General features: G+C 37.4%; 1 protein-coding gene across 4 annotated transcripts in view; it reads left to right on the top strand.

Annotated features, from left to right (window-relative positions):
- MRPL1 (mitochondrial ribosomal protein L1) overlaps positions 1 to 22,593 on the top strand; it is a 168,145-nt gene that overhangs the window by 12,177 nt on the left and 133,375 nt on the right. Inside the window, exon 2 of one of the 4 annotated variants that reach the window (XM_023737613.1) lies at positions 7,579 to 7,707. In XM_023737613.1, the coding sequence (XP_023593381.1) occupies positions 7,611 to 7,707 (97 nt within the window). In that variant the 5' untranslated portion in view covers positions 7,579 to 7,610. Of the gene's footprint in view, positions 1 to 6,827; positions 7,708 to 22,593 lie in introns of those variants that run through there. The other 3 variants (XM_023737612.1, XM_023737611.1, XM_023737615.1) reach the window with 3 other exon arrangements.

Here is a 22,593-nt window from a genome sequence, read left to right as displayed (position 1 = left end):
GAAACACTATTAAAACCTATAATCAGCAAAGCCTTGCTTCAGAACCATAGAACAATCAAGCTGGAAATCTTATGTTACTAGTAATGTAGTTTAAGCCTCAGGTTTTTCAGACAAAGTAATAAACCAAAAAAAAAACCATTGCTGTTGAGTCAGTTCCAACCATAACAACCCTGTAGGACAGGTTAGAACTGCCCCATAGAGTTTCCAAGGAGTGGCTGGTGGCTTTGAACTGCCAGCCTTTTGGTTAGCAGCCATAGCTCTTAACCACTGTGCTACCAGGGCTTTGATAAAGAGGACTATAAAATTAGATAAATGGCTTAAATAATAAAGCCAGGATTAGAACCAGTGTTTCCCATCTGATTCCTGTGAACCTAAACAATCATGTCCATAATTCTCCAAATGAAATGAAGCACACAAATTATTTGATTAAAATACTGCAGAGCTATGGATCATATAAGAAGAGGCCTCTTTAGCTGGGTTACTGGCTTCTTATTTCTGTGATCTCATAAGATATTATGGGGGAAAGGATGTGAGTCTTTGTGGGGTTTTTTTGTTGTTGTTGCTGCTGTTTGTTTACAAAAATGAGATCAACCCGTACATATGGCTATAAAATTTACTTTTTTCACTTGACCTTATATTGTTAATATATTATCATGTATAATATATTAAATATCCTAGAATATGATTCTCAACCCTATTAGACCCAACCCTCACTCCCTTTTAATAGCAAATATTTTGTAATGCCTTCTTTATTATCCTGAGATGAAATACATAGTTAATGTAATCTATAAACATAAACAATTGATAAAAAGGCAACATAATGCCTTAGCTATAGCATATAGGATAATGAAAAGGAAAATAGTTTATAATGAAATAATACAATGAAATATTCAGGCATCACTACATTAGAAGGCATAGTGCAGAAGCTAGATGCTTGTACCTGTATGTAGCATTAATACAAATGCCGTGGCTACAAAAGTAGACTGATACAGATGAGTGGCACTGCCATAGGTGATGTGATTTTTCCAAAATGGCGGTCTAGGTAAAATTCCAGACAAAAAAAGCACAGTCTTTCCTCTATTTACATAGTAGCTGCATTCCTGGGAAATTCATATTAAAACCATAAAAAATAAAACCCCTTATATTGTAAGTAAAATAGAATTGGGCTCTGAGTTCAGATAATTATAAACAGGTTTTCCTCCTACATGAATATCCAGAGGGACATTTTAAAATTATGTAGGATACAGGGGCATACATTCTTCTCTATGCAGAACTTTCCTGAGAATGCTAGGATGTCTGGCATCCTTAGCCCCTGTCCACTAATTCCAAGTAGCACATCCTTTCCTCCCCCACCCCAAACATTGTGATGTCCGAAATCCTTTCCTGCAAACTTTCAGTCAAAAGTGGGAATATATCAGTTGAAGAACCGCTGTTGTTGTAAGGTTGCCTAGCATTCCATTAAGCTCCCTGGGTGGCACGAACAGTTTATGCTTGACTACTCACCTAAAAGTTGCAGTTCAAGCCCATCCAGTGGTGCCATGGAAGAAAGGCCTGGCTATCTGTTTCTGTAAAGATTACAGCCAAGAAAACCCTATAGAGCAGTTCCACTCTGTAACCTATGGGGTTACCATGAGTTAAAATTGGCTTGACGGCAGTGGGTTTGGGTTTTTCTTTTAGCAAAAAATATCAAATTATCTGTATTCACTAAATTCAAGTTCACAATCTTCTTAAATCACTAATAATCATGAAATGAGTCACTTACTAAGAACTCACAATGTCCCAGGCATTTTATTTGCATTTGACTATTTGACCTTTACAGCCACCGTGTCAGATAAGTATTATTATTATTTTCCATTTTACAGATGAAGAACTTGAGACTCAAAGATGTCAAATAGCTTTCCCTCAGGGGAGTCAGAATCCAAACCCAGATCTAAGACTGTGTTCAAGCCCATGAGTTTAGCAATTACAGTGTATTGACGGATGTAGTTTTTATTGCTTCTTAGGGCAGCCATTCTTTCTGTCCAATACTTTCCTTACCTTCTGGTGCAGCTTCCCTTTGTAATTGCATTTCCTTTTTGATCTTTCTGCAACAATTCTTCTCTGGAAACATACGAAGCTGTTCCCCACTCCCTCCTCCCTCTGACTTTTAAAGTGGAGATCTATGCTAGATTTGGATCTGCTATAATTGGTTCTAATTAATGTCCCTGCCCTCAGGCTGTCTTTGAGTGAATGACTCGATGTAACTGAGCAAATTCAATTTTTAAAGGATCTTGAGAATTTTTAACCTGAAAGAACATGTGCAGGCAGTATACTGTTACATTACCTCTTTCTCCTCACCAGCCAGTCACTTTTTAGACTAGTGGATTGTTGCTACTACCCCCAAAATTTCATCAGAAAATACTATTTCTGTGGTTATGAATGACCTCCTCATTTGTAGACTGCTTTTTTTCCTGTATTACTAAAGTGGAAAAAATTTGAGGACAGAGAACATACATTGCATATAATAAATTCACAGTAAATATCTGTTGAGTGACTACATGAAGTTGAGTTCAACATTATTTAGCACAATAATTATAAGCTAAACATAAACAACTTCTCACATAGACCCTTTGTGTTCTGTTTTCCACATCTATAAAATAAGCATAATATTTCCTAATTCAAACAGTTGTGATGATTCAGTGAGATATTTGTGAAATTATCATAGAATTGTACCAGCACATAGGAGACATTCAAAAAGAGTCTTTTCTCTTCCCCTGTCTATTTACAGAATCCATTCAGCTGGTATTGAGGGTTCAAATATTGAACCTGTGTACATACAGGTTTTTTTTTCCTATTTCTGCATAACATGCATATGGATATTTTGGTGGGATTTCTGGACACAATCAACAAACTTTTAATCTTATGTTATATATACAGGTAGTCCCTGACTCACGATGGGGCTCTTCTGTTCTAACAACTCTGTCAGAAGTCGATTCTGGCATAAGTTGAATACCTCATTTTTTTTCCCCTTAGTTTTCATTATTATTGCCTTTTATCATTATTATAAATATGATCTTTATTTGTCTTTGGGAGTTAGAAACGTTTCATATAAACTTACTAATATATTTTAATAAAGACATACATATTGCTAATGATAAGATGTACAAAAAAAAAAAAAGAAGGTCATAAGTATGATTTGTGGTAACTCCAAAACGTCCTAAGTTGGGACTACCTATATATATATATATACACACACCTGTGTGTATATATATATATGTATATATATACGGAGCCCTGGTGGTGCAGTGGTTAAGAGCTCAGCTGCTAACCAAAAGGCCGGCAGTTCAAATCCACCAGCTGCACCTTGGAAGCCCTATGGGGCAGTTCCACTCTCCTGTAGGGTTACTATGAGTTGGAATCGACTCAGCAGCAACAGGTTTTATACACACACACACATATACATACATATGTATATATAGAGAGCCCATTTTCCCAATGAGGGTGAAAGAGGAAACTAGAGTAAAGTACCCTCATAGTAAGGAATTGTCTTTCCTACCTGTACTATTACTGCGTGTGTGTGTCTTGTGAAGGAATGTTCAGTTTATTGTATTGCACTAAGATGCAGTTATCCTGAGGAGCCCATAAGAGTAAAGCCTCAGATCTGGGAATAGAGTCTAGTCTGAAGGACTAAGCCTTTTCTGTTTTCTGTTGACAATAGCCAAGGATGGAGTCTAGTCCTTAGACAGGAAAGTTTAACTGAGTAGGTGGGCCCAAAATTGATATGAGACAAGATTTGATCCCCAAAAGTCAAGAAATCAGAATGTTTAGAAGTGTAATGTTGAGTAATTACCGTTAAAGAAATCTGCCATGATCCACCATAAGGTAGCAAACTGGGAGCCAAGAAGGAAGAACATAGATAAGATCTGTTTGTTTTTTGTCTTTTTTATCCCTTGCTATATTTGAGCCCATTGTTGCAGCCACTGTGTCATTCCATCTCGTTGAGGGTCTTACTGTTTTTTGCTGACTCTCTACGTTACCAGGCATGATGTCCTTCTCTCCAGGGATTGGTCCCTCTTGATAACATGTCCAAAGTACATGAGAAAAACTCTCACCATCCTCGCTTCTAAGGAGAATTCTGGCTATACTTCTTCAAGACAGATTTGTTTGTTCTCCTGGCAATCCATGGTATATTCCATGTTTTTCACCAACACTGTAATTAAAAGGCGTCTCACAGTTTAAAAGGCTAGAATTCCCAATTCAGGGCACCAGCTGCAGGGGAAGCCTTTCTTTCTCTGTCAGCTCTGGAGGAAGGTCCTGGTCATCAACATTCCCCTGCTTTAGGAACTTCTAAGCATAGTGACCTCGGGTCCAAAGGCACTCTGCTGCTGGCGCTTCTTTCTTGGTGGTAATGAGGTCCCTGTCTCGCTTTGCTTCTCTCTTTTTTTGTCTCTTGTAAGATAAAAGGTGATGCAGGCCACACCTCAAGGAAACTCCCCTTACATATGATCAGGGCTGTGACCTGATTAAGGGTGTTGCATCCAACTCTAATCCTCTTTAACATAATCTAATCTTGCCTTATCAACCATAGGCAGAGATTAGGATTTATAACACATGAGATAATTACATCAGATCACAAAATGGAGGACAACCACACAATACTGGAAATCATGGCCTAGCCAAGTTGACAGATATTTTTTGGGGACACAACTCAACCTATGACAATGTCCAAAGTACCTGAGACAGTTTTACCATCCTCAGTTCCAAGGAGCATTTTGGCTGTACTTCTTTCAAGACAGACTTGTTCATTCTTCCAGCAGTCCATGGTGTATTGAACATTCTTCAACACCACCATAATTCAAAGGCATCAATTCTTTGGTTTTCCTTATTCATTGTCCAGCTTTCACATGCATGTGAGGTGATTGCAAATATCATGGCTTGGTTCAGGTGCACCTTTGTCTTCAAAGTGACATCTTGTTTTTCAACACTTTAAAGAGGTTTTTTGCAGCAGATTTGCCCAATGCAATACGTCTTTTGATTTCTTGACTGCCGCTTCCATGGACATTGCTTGTGGATGCAAGGAAAATGAAATCCGTGACAACTTCAGTATTTTCTCTGTTTAGCGTGATGTTGCCTATTGGTCCAGTTGTGAGGATTTTCTTTATGTTGAGGTGTAATCCGTAATGAAGACTGTAGTCTTTGATCTTCATCAGTAAGTGCTTCAAGTCCTCTTCCCTTTCAGCAAGCAAGATTGTGTCATCAGCATATTACAGGTTGTTAATGAGTCTCCCTCCAATTCTGATGCCGCATTCTTCTTCATATAGTCCAACTTCTCGGGTTATTTGCTCAGCATACGGATTGTATAGGTATGGTGAAAGGATACAACCCTGACACACCTTTCTTGATTTTAAACCACGCAATATCCCCTTGTTCTATTCGAACAGCTACCTCTTGGTCTATGTACAGGTTCTGCATGAGCACAATTAAGTGTACTGGAATTCCCATTCTTCACAATGTTATCTATAATTTGTTATGATCCACACAGTTGAATGCCTTTGCATAGTCAATAAAACACAGGTAAACATTTCAGGTGTTCTCTGTTTCAGTCAAGATCCATCTGATATCACCAATGATATCCATCATTCCACATTCTCTTCTGAATCTGGCAATTCTCTGTCAATGTACTGCTGCAACTATTTTTGAATTATCTTCAGCAAATTTTACTTGTGTGTGATATTAATTATATTGTTCGATGATTTCTGCATTGTGTTGGAATATGTATATATTTTACATATGTAAAAAACCCCTTTTTCCCATTCCTCTCACTTAAGACCAGACTCAAACTAACAAAAATGTTTCTTTCCAAAAGTTTATCTTTAAGATAGTTGTCTGACAGCCTGTATTTACAACCTGAGTGTGAATGTTTTTTTTGCCACTCAAGGAGTACAACAATGTCAAAATCAGTTAAAAAAATTCAGTAAGGTCATTTAAGATTCGGTTTAAAATCTCTGTCAGCTTTTATTTATATCATGTTTTTATTCCTTAGACTATACATTTGTGAAATAAGATGTGGCGTAAAGCAAAGAGGGCATTAGAACAGAAATATGTCCACATCAATTTAATTCTTCACTTAATTGAAAATAGGGCATGACCCAAGATGCTTAATAAATCCAACAGGCTCTTCACCTACTCTTAGAATCTAGCGCTGGGTTTTTTTATTTGTTTTTAAATGGCTGTTAGAAAGTTCTTTTTATCTAAATCATCTCATGAGCAGTTTATATATGGGGTTATAGAGTGTTTTACTCAGAAAGGAGACTAAATTGTTAATCCTGCCTTTGATGTTTCTTGTACATTGATCTATTTTTCTGCTCTCAGTAATAGTTTCTTGGAAGTTGTCTTAGTCATCTAGTGCTGCTATAACAGAAATACCAGAAGTGGATGGCTTTAACAAAGAGAAGTTTATTCTCTCACAGCCCAGTAGGCTACAAGTCTAAATTCAGGTCATCAGCTCCAGGAGAAGGCTTTCTCTCCGTGTCGGCTCTCGAGAAAGGTCCTTGTGATGCATCAGTCTTCCCTTGGTCTGGGAGCATCTCAGCACAGGAACCTCAGGTTCAAAGGATGCGCTCTGCTCTCAGCACTGCTTTCTTGGTGGTGTGAGGTCCCTGTGTGTCTGCTTGCTTCTCTCTTTCACATCTCAAAAGAGATTGGCTTAAGACACTGTCCAATCTTGTATACCTCATCAGTGTAACTGCCACGAATCTATTTTATTTGATCATAGTGATTGAATTTACAACATATAAGGAAATCACATCAGATGCAAAATGGTACACAATTATACAATACTGGGAATCATGACCCAGCCAAGCTGACAGATATTTTGGGGGGACACAATTCAATCCATGACAGAAGTTATAAAGGATTGTTAAACACCTAATCATGCTACATTTTCGGTATTTATCTCAAAATGTTATCCTTTCTTCGGATTTTGTTAAATTTTCTTGAGGAGCTTATGCTTACCTCCTAAAAGCTTCTTTCTCTACTATAGAGTCCTAACCTGGATACAGACTCAGATCCTGATTTGCCTCTGCTTCACCAGCCAGCTGTATGGTTTTTGGAAAATCTCTTCACTTCTTGGACCTCCATTTTATCAATAAAATGTGAAGTTTACCAAGGTGTCCTCTTAGGGTATTCCTTCTTAAATATTCATTGACATAAAGCAGGTGTTCAAAAATGCTTATTACTTATGTAAAGTAATTGATAATACTAAATTGTACACGTGAAAAACATTGAATTGCTAAATGTTGTGTTATATATATCTTTATAGCAATTAAAGAAAACCTTTCGAAGGAATAAATATTAGCTTGTTTTTTACATGCATGTTTGCCCAGAATTATGAGGGTCTCTCTGGCATAAATACAGTGAGAGGCCTGGCTGGGAAAACGGGAAAAGGGGCATGCTGAAGTCCTCCCTCCTGTAAATATCCAACATGTGGTGTCATGAAGTTCAAGTCTGAGAACATTAACAAGATGCATCTAAAGCTTTTTGAAGAGTGATGACCAAACCTTGATACTGAGATTGTTTCAAAGTTTACAACTCTTACAGACATCAAGAGAACTAGGAGGAGTTGAAGAGAGATGTTCTCTGTACCCTGCTACTCATACACAAATGTGGCAAGAAAGCACAACAGACCGCGGATCGACTGTGGAGACATACAATGTTGGCAATTCTTAGGTAACTTAAGATTCTCTTGGCCTCTCACCAATTATAGAAGAGCTTTGACTGTCAAATTTCCCAGTACTTTAAAAATTTCTACTTTCTCTGATCACCTATTATAATTTGCTACATAGAAAAAAAAAATGCCTGGATGAATATACATATTAACAGTGGTTACTCCTGAGTAGTGGGATTACTGGGGAGAGACTTCCATTTTTACTTTACATTCTTTGAAATTATCTGTATTACTTTTGTTATAAAAAAAAGAATTTTAATGTGCTATATTAACAATCAAATTGAAGATAGGCTTGTCACCCAAACATTTCAGGCAATGGATGTGATTATCAGACTAGGAAAAAAAGAATTATTCTTTTTATTCTAAATTAAATTTTACCAATATAGCTAAAGTTTAGAAGACATCAGGAATAAAATTTTTTTCATTCACTTGTCTTCTTTCACAAGCATTTGATTACTTTATTGTATCCAGAGATTTTTGTATGCCTAATTTTTTTAAATGGATAGACTGTATTCTTGGACATAGTAGATGATCAGTAAGTGTTTGTTGAATGAATGCATTAATAAATCTTAATCCTATTCTATTTTGAAATCAGAATAACTTTTAGGATAGAAAGATTCCAGTTTGGGATCTGAAACCATTTTTTTTTCTAGTGACCTAAAAGATTTTATAATATCTCTAGAAGTTAGTTTATAAAATTCCCTGCATATTTTCAGGGAGTGGTTTATATAAGAAAAAAATATGATTTAACAAATAGGTTATGTATCATATTTCAATTTCTAAAGGAATTGTAAAATAAAGCATTTTGTGTTGACAAAGTTCCTTCACATTATTTAATTAGCTATCCCTCACAGCTACTTCTGTGATGCTATTATCCTGAGTTCAAAGGGAATGATTGAATAACTGGATAGATGAATGCTTTGCTTAAGATCCCAAAGGCAAGGAAGAGCGAAGACAGGATTTAGTGTTCATTGACCCTATCTCCCCACACTACTGCTGGCCCCCCTGAGCAGCGTTGTCTCCCCAGAACAAAGAGGTAGCACTGTGATGCTTTTTTCCATGGCAGTAAATAAGTGGGTCATTTGTTGTGGTAAATGGTTAGCAGGAAAAAACGGAAGACTAAGACAGATAAGAAATGTCCGCTTACGGTAGGTACAGTTAATATCTTGATACCTGTCTATACTAAATTTTATGATCACCATGAGCCAGTCTTCACAGTTTTTAAATGTACAAACTCACATTTCTTCTCCAATGCCAAAAGATAATTTCACTCCATTCTATGCCAGGGAAGAAAGAGAAAAAGAGAACAAATTTTTGATAAATCTGAATACAGAGATTTCTTTTCTGTATTTTATTGAATTTCACATTTTAAAATTGACGGAATGGTTCTTTAAAAAGTTGGTATTGTTAGCTATACTTTGAAGAAAGAGAAAATTAAGTTTTTGGCAGCAGGTCAGCTTTTACTAAATCTGTCTTTCTTTTGTCTTGTTACTTTTTTATTGTCCGTTTTCCTAGTTTTTTTAAAATAAACCAGTTACTGCAGGGGGAAACTTGTTTGTATGCAGAAATGAGTTTTGTTCACACTTCATTTGATGTTCACATGAATTTTATTAAATTTCCTTGGCTTTGGATATTTACCTTTCTTCATCTTTTGTGTTCTGAACAGCATTTTCCCTTCCACATACTGTTCATGTGTATAGGCATTCACAGCTGCATTTACAAACCATTCTGGAAACTAATAAAAGTTACCCTTTGTGGCACACAACTCTTAGAACACAATCCACCCCTAGTGGATGCCACGTACGCCATGCTTCCTGGTACCTCGCCGAGTCTCAGCACCTAGTGCAGGTGGCTGGCTGACACCAAAGTTGTTGAATTGCAGCTTTCGATTAATATGCACAAAATCCTTCTTGTTTCAAAGTTCTATTTAGATGAATGTTCTTTAAATGATTTCTGTTTTTTCTTTTTTTTTTCCCCTGTTCCAAAATTCTTGTTCTTGGCTTTATCTGCCTGTTTTACTGTGCTAGTATGTGCTAAGTATTTACCAGCTTGATGTCTCAGTATAACCACTAGTAAATGTACATTATTATTGTGCTAGCTCTAATTCCCTACTAAAATTTAAATATATTTGAGGTATTATTAATATTCACTTACAGTGTTCTTTTGATTCTTAATATGGAACAAATCCTGCTGGATAACGTTACATAAAACAGCAGTTTGATTTACTGAAAATAAATCTAAGTAATCAAAATTCCTACTCCTTGGGCTTATGCTTTATTTTAAGTGTCAAAATCTGCCTAGAAAAATCAACTATATTCCCCTCCCAAGTAATTAGTTATAACCAGAAATGGAAAAAAAAAATTGAAATGCTTTTATTTGAATATTGTTACAGCATTAAATAAATTTGCCATGAGTTTCTAATATAAAATGTCCAGTAGAAGTCCCTCTTTACCTAAGATGCAGCCCACTTCCAGAATGTTTAGAAAGAATTGCTTTTGGTAACTGTTACATTATTAAATTCTACCTTTCTCATTTTTTAAAGAATGCAGGTGTCACTAACTTTTATGGATATCAAAGGAAGTTTGTGGTAAAAGCATTACTGTTTCTCACTTGACTTGATTAAAATTCTTCAGTTCTCAAGGTCGACAATGACAAGTCTAGCTCCTTAGCCTAGCAGGCAAGGGATGCCTTTCCTGCCCTTCTTCCTAGTTTCCAACCTTCCTAAACACTTGCATTCTCAGAACTCTGACAGTCCCTGCTTTTATAAATGCTGAACAGCTGCAAAGAATCTCCTTCCCCCTGCCGCCCCGCAACCTTGACTTCCTCCCATTCACTCCACTAACTCAGTTGTGAAAGCTTCCCGAATAACATCCTCCTTCCTAAGTAGTCTGTGATTCCTCTAGCGCAGTGGTTCTCAAAGTGTGGTCCCCTGCAGGGATCATCAGCATCACCTGAGCACTCCTTAAAAATGGAGATTCTCAGTTCCCACTCTAGACCGACTGAATCAGAAACTCTGAGTGTGGGGCCTAATAATACCTAGTTTAACAAACCCTTCAGGTGATTCTGATCGACTGCTCTAGGACAGAAAGAGACCAGTTTACATCTATCTCAATATCCTTAGACTCTTGTTTGTTTTCATAGTAGGTGCTCAATAAACAATTTCCTAAAACTACTACCGTTTGCCCTGGAGTTGATTCCGACTCATGTCAACCCCGTGTGTGTTAGAGTAGAACTGTGCTTTATAGGGTTTTCAGTAGCTGGTTTTTCAGAAGTAGATCACTAGGCCTTTCTTCTGAGGAGCCTCTGGATGGACTCAGGTTTCCAACCTTTTGGTTAGCAACCTAGCATGTTAATCATTTGCACCACTCAAGAACTCCTTCCTAGAATTAGTTAACTAAAATAAATGTCCGAAGCCAATTTTCCCAGAGCTTATTTACTTAATGATCACTGCCACTAATGACCAATTTACCTAAATTATGCCTCCTTTAGGTGTTTTTTACATCCTTATTAGTTTCCACACCTACACATCCTTCAAGCCACTAATGAAATCTCAGCTCTCATTTGAAACCTTTTGGGATTCCCACGCACCTGACGTAAGTCATGCCCTCTTATTTGTTCGCATCGTGAGTTAGCTGTAGGTTTCTCCCATAACATTATGAAGTGCTTGTGAACAAAACTCTTATCTTTCTTGTTATGTTTATACGATGCCTTGTGCATAGTACCCATTTGATGAATGCATGTTTATTTCTGTGACAGTATAATAGAGTCGACCCTCATTATCTGCAGGGGGATTGGTTCCAGGACCCCTGGTAGATACGAAAATCAGAGGATGCTCAAGTCCCTTATATAAGATGGCATAGTATTTGCATATAACCTATGCACATCCGCCCGTATACTTTAAATCATCTCTACGTTACTTATAATACCTAATACAATTTAAATGCTATTTAAAGAGTTCTTTCATCACAGTTGAAGACTTGCTCTGGAAGGTAGCCTTTCTCTTATATGAGTTTCTTGACCTCTTCCGGAAACCTGGGCAGCAGCTGATGCCGATTTGCCCATGATCTCAAAGTTCTTGAGGCTGTAGCATTTTACACAGCTAGCCAGCCATCCCCTCCTAGCCTGCAACTCAGTTTCTCTTGCTCTCCTTAGCCCCTCATGCTTAGACTTTGAGGTACTGCTTTGACCACTTGATTGCTTTTTTAGGAATTTTTTTTCATAGAAACAAAGGGTTCACACAACACAAGTATGAACAAGATGCGAGGCGAACAATGCTCAAACAATGCTGGAGAGAGATTGAGGATCTGTGAAGTTGTGGGAGGCTACAGCAGGGTGTGCTTACAAATCACTTCATTCCTGAGGATTCAGCATAGTGCTCGTAGCGTGGCAAATTGAAGTTCTGCTTTTTTCAGCTTCCTTCTTTTCCCCCCAAATATTTTCAATCCGCAGTTGTTGAATCTGCAGATGGGGAACCCATGGATAAAGAGGGCCAACTGTATAATTGAGAGAATAGACTGAAACCAAATCTTGTGTTCAAATGCCACCTTCTTTACCTACCAGCTGTGTGACTGTGGGCAAGTTTTTTTTAAAAAACCATTCTATCCCTCAACCTCCATATCTATAAGACAGGCATAATATAATAGGACTCTCCTTATAGGGTTATGAGATGATAAAATGAGTTTCTGCACAGGAAGTGCCTAGAACAGTACCACATATATTAGCACTATATAAGGGTTTGTTATATTCCTACTTCTGCTTTCATTCAACTGTTTATCTGTTTATGTGTCTTCACTTTCTGTGTTCCTTCTTCTTACTTTACTCCCTCTGTCTCATTTGGATTTAGTATAATTATTTTATCACAAAAAAAATTACCACTTTTTAAAAGTTAAGATGTAAATAGCGCATATCCTATGGCCTAGTAATTGTCCTTCAAACATTCTGTATTAGTATTATTTTTTAATGATCAAAATATTAGCAAAAATTTATATAAAAAATTCACTTTGGTATTATTAATAATACTGGAATATGTGGAAAGAAACTTGATTTTCAATTATGAAGTTGGTTAAATATATTAGAGTACATAATCTCCAGCCATACTTGATTTCTTGCTAGCCTTTGAATTTTCCATGCAAGTTTCTGCCTCCAGGTCTTTGCACTTGCTGTTTCCCCAGCCTGGAATGATCTCCCTCAGCTGTTATTTTGCTAGCTTCTTCAAAATTTTGGTATATTATCACCTTCACAGGGAAGCCTTTCCTAACCACTCTATTTAAAATTGCACCTATCACCAACTTCCTATACTTTTTCCTACTTAATCAAAAAAAATTATAATAATGCATATCCCCTCCTTCTGTATTATATACTTTTTTTTTCTTGTTTATTACCAGTCTCCTCCAGTAGAATGTAAACTCCGCTACAATATAAGCTTCATGAGGACTGGGATTTTTAATGTGTTTCTTTCTTTCTTTTTTTTAATTCCCCCTTCTGCTTTATCATCAGCACCTAGAACAATCTCTGGCACATATTTGTTCTTGTTATTAGGTGCCCTGGAGTTGGTTTTGACTCATAGCAACACATGTACGACAAAATGAAATATTACCTGGTCCTGTACCATCCCCACAATCATTGTTGTGTTTGAGCCCATTGTTACAGCCACTGTGTCAGTCCATCTCATAGAGGCTCTTCCTCTTTTTTTCACTGACCATCTGGTTTACCAAGCACGATGTCCCTCTCCAAGGACTAGTACCTCCTGATAACATGTTCAAAGTATGTGAGATGAAGTCTCACCATCACTGATTCTGAGTAACATTCTGGCTGCACTTCTTCCAAGACAGACTGGTTCGTTTGTTTGGTAGTCCATGGTGTATTCAATATTCTTCACCAACACCATAATTCAAAGGCATTAATTCTTCTTCTGTGTTCCTTAGTCATTGTCCAGCTTTCGTATGCATATGTGGTGATTGAAAATACATGACTTGAGTCAGATTCACCTTAGTCCTTCAAATGACATCTTTGCTTTTTAACACTTTAAAGAGGTCTTTTGCAGCAGATTTGCCCAATGCAATACATCTTTTGATTTCTTGACTGTTACTTCTATGAGCATTGATTGTAGATCCAAGTAAAATGAAATCCTTGACAACTTCAATCTTTTCTCCATTTATCATGATGTTGCTTATTAGTCCAGTTGTGAGGATTTTTGTTTTGCCTATGTCAAGGTGTAATCCATATTGAAGGCTGTGGTCTTTGATCTTTATCAGTAAGTGCTTCAAGTCCTCTTCTGTTTCAGCAAGCAAGGTTGTGTCATCTGCATATTGCAGGTTGTTAATGAGTCTTCCTCCAATCCTGATGCTGCATTCTTCTTCACATAGTCCATCTTCTCGGATTACTTGCACCGCATACATATTGAATAAGTATAGTGAAAGAATGCAACTCTGACACACACCTTTCCTGATTTTAAACCATGCAGTATCCCCTTGTTCTGTTCGAACGACTGCCTCTTGGTCTATGTACAGGTTCCTCATGAACACAATTAAGTGTTCTGGTATTCCCATTCTTCACAGTGTTATCCATAATTTGTTACGACCCACAAGTCGAATGCCTTTGCATAGTCAATAAAACACAGATAAACATCTTTCTGGTATTCTGTCCTTTCGGCCATGATCCATCTGATATCAGCAATGATATCCCTCATTCCACAACCTCTTGAATTTCTACAGTTCCTCGTTGATGTACTGCTGCAACTGGTTTTGAATTATCTTCAAAATTTTACTTGCATGTGATGTTAATGATATTGTGCAATACTTTCTGCATTTTGTTGGATCAACTTTCTTTGGAATGGGCACAAATATGGATCTCTTCCAGTCATTTGGCCAGGAAGCTGTCTTCCAGTTTTCTTGGCATAGACGCGTGAGCACCTCCAGGGCTGCATCAGTTTATTGAAACACCTCAATTGGTATTCTGTGAATTCCTGGAGCCTTGTTTTTCATCAATGCCTTCAGTGCAGCTTGAACATCTTCCTTTAGTCCCATCAGTTCTTGATCATATGCTACCTTCTGAAATGGTTTATGTTGAACAGTTCTTTTTGGTACAGTGGCTCTGTGTATTCCTTCCATCTTTTTTTGATGCTGCCTGCGTCGTTCAATATTTTGCCCACAGAATCCTTCAAAATTGTAACTCAAGGATTGAATTTTTTCTTCAGTTATTTCAGCTTGAGAAATGCAGAGCATATTCTTCTCTTTTAGTTTTCTAACTCCAGGGCTTTGCACATTTCATTATAATACTTTGTCTTCTTGAGCCACCCTTTGAAATCTTCTGTTCAGTTCTTTTACATCATCGTTTCTACCATTTGCTTTTGCTGCTCTACTACGTTCAAGAGCAAATTTCAGAGTCTCTGCTGACATCCATTTTGGTCTTTTCTTTTTTTCCTCTCTTTTTAATGACCTTTTGCTTTCTTCATATTTGATGTCCTTGATGTCATCCCACAATCATCTGGTCTTCAGTCATTAGTGTTAGATGCATGAAAGCCATTCTTGAGGTGGTCTCCAAATTCAGGTGGAATATACTCAAGATCGTACTTTGGCACTCATGGACTTGTTTTAATTTTCTTTACCTTCAATTTGAACTTTTATATAAGCAATTGATGGTCTGTTCCGCAGTTGGCCCCTGGCCTTGTTCTGACTTACGATATTGAGCTTCTCCATTGTGTCCTTCCACAGATACAGTCGATTTACTTCCTGTGTATTCCATCCTGCAAGGTCCACTTGCATAGTCACTGTTTTTGTTGTTGAAAAAAGTTATTTGCAATGAGTAAGTTGTTGACATCTTGCAAAATTCAATCATGCGATCTCCAGTGTTGTTTCTATCACCAAGGCTATATTTTCCAACTATCCATCCTTCTTTGTTTCCAACTTTCTCATTCCAATCACTAGTAGTTATCAATGCTTCTTGATTGCATGTTTGATCAATTTCAGACTGCATAAGTAGGAAAAAATCTTCAATTTCCTCATCTATGGCATTAGTGGTCGGTGCATAAGTTTGAATAATAGTTGTATTAACTTGGTATTCCTTGTAGGCATATCAATATTATTTTATCACTGACAACGTTGTACTTCAGAATAGATCTTGAAATGTTCTTTTTGACAATGAATGTGACCCTGTCCCTCTTTGGTTTGTCATTCCGTCTTACTAGACCATATGATTGTCCAATTCAAAGTGGCCAATACCAGTCCATTTCGGCTCACAAATGCTTAGGATATCAATCTTCAAGTGTTCTATTTCATTTTGGCAACCTCCAATTTTCCTAGGTTCTTACTTTGTACATTCTACATTTTGATTATTAATGGATGGTTGCAGCTGTTTCTTCTCATGTTGAGTTGTGCCACGGCAGCAAATGAAGGCCCTGAAAGCTTTACACCATCCAAGTCATTAAGGTTGACTCTACTTTCAGGAGGCAGCTCTTCCCTAGTTATATTTTGAGTGCCTTCCAACCTGAGTGGCTCATTTTCCAGCACTATATCCAACAATATCCCACTACTATTCATAATATTTTCACTGGCCAATTTTTTCAAAGTAGATTTCCAGGTCCTTTTTCCTAGTCTGTCTTAGTCTGGAAGCTCTGCTGAAACCTGTCCACCATGGGTGTCCCTGCTGGTATTTGAAATACCAGTAGCATAGCTTCAAGCATCATAGCAACACGCAAGCCACTACAGTACGACAAACTGACAGAGGAGTGGTGGCTGGCACATATAAGTCATTTCATGAATATTTGTTGAGTGCATGTGTTACATAATGTTTTTTAATAACTTGAAAAAAAGCTCAGGTTAAGTAAAAAAAAAAAAAGCATAAAATTGTGTATACAGTGTAATCTCAATTTTGTATGCATATATATCAAAGAATAAAATAGTTATGTCAAAATGGCAAGGATATATAATTTGGTTAATGAAAGTATGGGTGATTTTCTTTATGATTTTTTAAAATTTTCTAGATTCTCTACATGTATTACTGAGCATTTATTACTTTTATATTTAGAGAATTATAAATGTTGTTCTATTGTTTTATAAATAAACTTTTTAATTTAGAAAATTTTACGAATATAGAAAAGTTGCAAACATAGTACAGAGAGTTCCAATATACTCCTGACCAAGTTTCCCCCATTGTTAACATCTTATATTACTATGGTACATTTGTGACAATTAAAAACCCTACATTGATACATTGCTGTCAACTGAACTCCGTATTTCATTCAGATTTTCCTGGATTTTCTACTAATGTCCTTTTTCTGTTCCAGATCCCATCCAGGATACTACATTATATTTAGTCATCATGTCTCTTTAGTTTCCCTTGTTGTTGTTAGCTGCCCTGGAGTCAGCCCTGACTCTTGGTGACGCCATGCACAATAAAAGGAAACACTTCCCGAACCTGTACTATCCCCATGATCAGTTGGGGCTGACTTTAATGATCCATAGGGTTTTCATTGGCTGATTTTTCAGAAGTACATCACCAAACCTTCCTTCCTAGTTCATCTTAATCAGGAAGCTCCACTGAAACCTGTTCAGGATCATAACAACATGCAAGCCTCCACTGACAGGTGGTAGCTGGGAATCAAACATAGGTCTCCCACATGGAGGATGAGAATTCTACCACTGAACCACCAATGTCCCTTAGTTTCTTTTAGTCTGTGAAAATTTATCAGACTTTCCTTATTTTTCATGACCTTAACAGTTTAGATGAGTACTGGTCAGGTATTTTGTAGAATGTCCTTCAATTTGGCTTTGTCTAGTGTTTTTCTCATGGTTAGAATTGGGTTATGTGTTTGGGGGAATAATTCCACAGGGGTGAAGTGCTTTTCTCATCACGTCATATCAGGGTTACAGGCTGTCAACATGACCTATTACTGACGTTAATCTTAATCAACTGGCCAAGGTAGTTGTTTTAGTCAACTAGTGCTGCTATAACAGAAATACCACAAGTGGATGGCTTTAACAAAGAATAATTTATTCTCTCACACTCTAGGAGGCAGGAAGTCCAAATTGAGGGTATCTGCTCCAGAGGAAAGCTTTCCGTTTCCGTCAGCTCTGGAGGAAAGCCTTTGTCATCAGTCTTTCCCTGGACTAGGAGCTTCTCAGCACAGGATCCCTGGATCCAAAAGACACGCTCTGTTCCCAGCGCTGCTTTTTTGGTGGTATGAAGTCCCCACGTCTCTCTGCTTGCTTCTCTCTTTTATATCTGGAAAGAGATTGACTTCAGACACAACCTAACCTTGTAGATTGAGTCCTGCCTCATTAACATAACTGCCACTAATCCCACCTTATTGACATCATAGAGATAGGATTTACAACACATAGGAAAATCACATCAGATAATAAAATGGTAGACAATCACACAATACTGGGAATCATGGTCTTGCCAAGTTGACACACATTTTTGGGAGACACAGTTCAATCCATAACATTTTACCCTTTGGCCCCTCAAAATTCATGTCCTCATATTAGATGCAGACCACACACCCGAGGAAACTCCTTTTCAACTGATTGGCTACTCATAGCAGATCCCATCATGGAAGTGATCCCATTATATCAAATCTCATCATGGGAGTGATCACAACATCATACAACTGACAAACTATGTCATAACTGCTAAACCACTGAGAATCATAGCCCAGCCAAGTCGACACATAACCTTAACCATCACAGTAGTGTTTGTCAGGTTTCTCCATTGCAAAGTTACTTTTTCCCCCGTTTTAATACTCTACTTTTCGGAGGCAATTTACTAAGCACAGCTCATCCCCAAAGAGGAAAGGGAATTAAGTTCCATCTTCTGGAGGGAGAAGATCTCCATAAATTATTTAGAATTACTCATTAAGCAAGATTTCTGTATTCTCTCCCATTTATTTATTTATTCAATCATTTATTTTTATCAGTATGAACTTTCTGAAGAACTGGATGGTGCCTGACTACCATTACTGAACATTTTGATTGAAGATTCTATAGAATAATCCTGATCAAATGGGGGAAAATGTAGAACAGAATTTCAAATTTCGAGCAATCCAGAATTTATGGAGATATGGAGGCTGGATGAACCCTAGAAACTAGTGCCCTCAGATAATCTTTAAGCCTTAAACCAAAAATATCCCCTGAAGTCTTCTTATAATCAAGCAATAGTTTAGCATAACTAGTAAAGAATGTCACCTTGAGCATTGTGCTCTTTTGATTTCTATCTATATGAGATCAGATTGACAGCAGCAACTCAAAGGATTAGCTAGGAACCTCAAGGAGTAGTTAATTTATGTTAATAGGGGAGGAATAACTCAGAGAAGAAGAGTAAGAATGGTTGCACAACTAGAAAAATGTAATCAATGTCACTGAATTATACATGCAGAAATTGTTGAATTGGCATATGTTCTGCTGTGTATATTCTCAACAACAACAAAAATAAAATAAATTACTATTAAAAAGATACACACATAATGCATCACCTGTGACATCCAGTGTTTTCAGCTAGAACTCAGACTTCTTAGGTTTGAAACTGAGTACCTAAACTCTCTGATCCTTAAATTCTTCATCTGTAAAATGGGATGGATAATAATTACCTACCTCATAAGATGAGTGAATGAGTTAATCTATCTTAAGTACCTAGAATACTCATCTGGCACATAATATGTTATAAGTACATTTTTGCATTAAAGTGGAACAAGAACTTGTGAAGCAATGTGAGAAAATAATCCTTGTGTATTTTTATTCTTTTTCCATTTTTTTACAGTTGTCTTGTTACCCCAAATTTGGCAGCAATGATTTTTAGCAGCTTGCCTTTATCAAATCTTTCCAAAGCATTCAAAATAGTTTTCATATTAAAAAGCTTTTTTCTTTCTCATACACATATTTCATCAACAAACAAACAAACAGATTTGGGAGCACAATTAACTCTTGGTGAGTATACTACTCTACTATTTGGAGAAATAGTAGACATACTAGAGAACAGATTACTAGTCAAGTTTTCTGGGTGCTGTTGCAATCAGTCAGTATGCTTTACTGAAGCACTGAAAAAAGCTAATTTGGTTAACTGATCTGTGAATGCTGGTTAATAGTGTTTGTGCTACGATTGAAACATCACCATGTTTTCTTTATCATTATTTTTGAAATCGATAGAACATGACTAAGTGTGAATGGACACAGTGAGATTGCCTCAGTGTATTGTTGTTGTTGTTAGTTGCCGTTGAGTTGATTCTAACTCATGGTGACCCCAAATGTGCAGAGTAGAACTGCACTCCATAGGATTTTTAAGGCTGTGACCTTTCAGAAGCAGATTGCCAGGTCTTACTTCAGGGGCATCTCTGGGTGGGTTTGAACTGCCAATCTTTCGATTAGTAGTCCAGTACTTGACCCTTTGTACCACTGAGGGACTCCTCCCAGTGCATAAACTAGTCTTAAAAGTTTCAACACTTTCAGAATAAAGTTTTTTTGGCAATGGAGTTTCCATTTAGAGAATTACAACCTCAGTACAATACTAATTTAATAAATTAAAGGGTTCCGTTACATTTCCATATGCAATGAGGGAAGACATATTTAAATAATGGGTTGGGATGGCAGTGGGCAGGCTTCAAACAAGAATTCTAGACTGGGGACCAAAAAATATCTCAGCTGGCACTACATTACATTCTATAGCACATAAACCTAACTCAAACTGGACAAAATACTATAGGATTCAAAAGATAAAAATTTTAAAATATTTCATTCATTTAGAAAGCATTGAGTCAGCTAATATGGATCTACTGAAAGCTAGTGTCTTAGTCATCTAGTGCTGCTATAATAGAAACACCACAAATGGATGGCTTTAACAAAGAGAAGTTTATTTCCTCACAGTAAAGTAAGCTAAAAGTCCAAATTCAGGGCATCAGCTCCAGGAGAAGGCTTTCTCTCTCTGTAGACCTTCTCATCAATCTTCCCCCAGACTAGGAGCTTCTCCACTCAGGGGCCCCAGGTCCAAAGGATGCACTCTGCTCCTGGCACTGCTTTCTTGGTTGTGTGAGGTCCCCCTGTCTCTCTGCTCGCTTCTCTCTTTTATATCTCAAGAAATTGCCTCAAGACACAATCCAGTCTTGTAAATTGAGTCCTGCCTCACTAACAGGACTGCGGCCCATCCTCCCACATTAACATCATAGAGGCAGGATTTACAACACATAGGAAAATCACACAATACCAGGAATCATGGCCTAGCCAAATTGATACACACAATTTTTGGGGAGACATAATTCAATCCATGATAGTGAGGAAACTCAGGAATCAAGAGAGTCAAAGTAATTTGCATCCTGAGCCGTCAGGAAAATAGGTTGTGGTTAAGAAAACAAACAATGATTTCTCCAAAGGTCAAAGGCAAATATTAAGGACTGGGCATAGGTACATGGTGGAAGAGTTACTAAGTAAAATGTCTTCTAAACTGTAATTATCAAGGCCCTTTTCTGCTACTTTTTGTTTTTCTTCTGTCTGTAAGAAAGGTAGGGCTGTATGCACACCTATGTTCATTGCAGTATTATGCTCAATAGCAAAAAGATGGAAACAACCTAAGTGCCTGTCATCGGACGAATGGATAAACAAAATATGGTACATACATACAATGGAATACTATGCAGCCATAAAGAATAATGATGTGTTCTCAAAACATAACATGGATGAATCTGGAGGACATTATGCTAAGTGAAATAAGTCATCACAAGAGGACAAATATATGATCTCACTTTTATTAGAAAACAAGAATAGGTATATATACAGGGACTACGGTTTATTGGTGGTTACCAGGGATAGGGGTGGGAGAGGGGAATTGCTCTCTAGATAGTAGACACTTTGTTATTTTTGGTGATGGGAATGGTACCTCCGAAAGTAGGTGAAGTACGCATAGCTTGACCAGGGTAAATGATGCTGCTAAGAAATACACAAGAGAAAAGGATGATTTGGTAAAGGATAAGACATATATAATTTTGCAGCAACACCAACAACAACCAAAAAAACGTGTGGTTACATATGTATATATGTATGCATATGTGTATATGGGTATATAAATGTATGTACATATGTATACACACATAGATGTATCTGTATGTGTATGTATATACAGATGTGTGTGCATGCATATACATTCATATATTTAATAAACCACATAGGGGCACAGTTATGGATGCGTCTTAGACTTAACCAAACACCTCATGGGATTGGTTTTATGGGTTTGAAGGCTTAGGACCATAGTCTTATGGAACATCTCAGTCCATTGGCATAATGTAGTTTATAAAGTTTATATTCCACATCCTACTTTGGTAAGTAGTGTCTGGGGTTTTAAAAGCTTGCAAACAGCCATCTAATATACAGCTATTGGTCCCTACTCATCCAGAGCAAAAAAGAAAGAAGGAAACCAAAGACTCAAAGAAGAAACTAGTCGACAGGTCTAATAGTCTACATGAACCATGAACTCGTCTACCCTGAGACCAGAAGAACTAGATGGTGCCCAGCTACCACTACTGAATATTCTCATCAGGACCACAATAGATGGATCCTGATAGAAGGGGAGAAAAATGTGGAACAGAATTCAAATTCTAAAGAATATCACCCGTAAGAACATCTAGCTCAATTGGCATGACATAGTTTATAAAGAAAATGTTCTACATTCTACTTTGGTGAGTAGCGTCTGGGGTCTTAAAAGGCTGTGAGTGGCCATCTAAGATACTCCACTGGTGTCACCCTTTCAGGAGCAAAGGAAAATGAAGAAAACTAAAGACACGAGGGAAAGATTAGTCCAAAGGACTAATAGACCACAACTACTATGGCCTCCACCAGACTGAGTCCAGTACAGCTAGATGGTGCCCGGCTACCACCACTGACTGCTCTGACAGGGATCACAATAGAGGG

This window comes from Trichechus manatus, unplaced genomic scaffold (genome assembly GCF_000243295.1).
Source record: "Trichechus manatus latirostris isolate Lorelei unplaced genomic scaffold, TriManLat1.0 scaffold00105, whole genome shotgun sequence".
NCBI lineage: Eukaryota > Metazoa > Chordata > Mammalia > Sirenia > Trichechidae > Trichechus > Trichechus manatus.
Note: the sequence above shows the minus strand (reverse complement) of the source record. Positions and strands in the feature narration are given on the sequence as shown.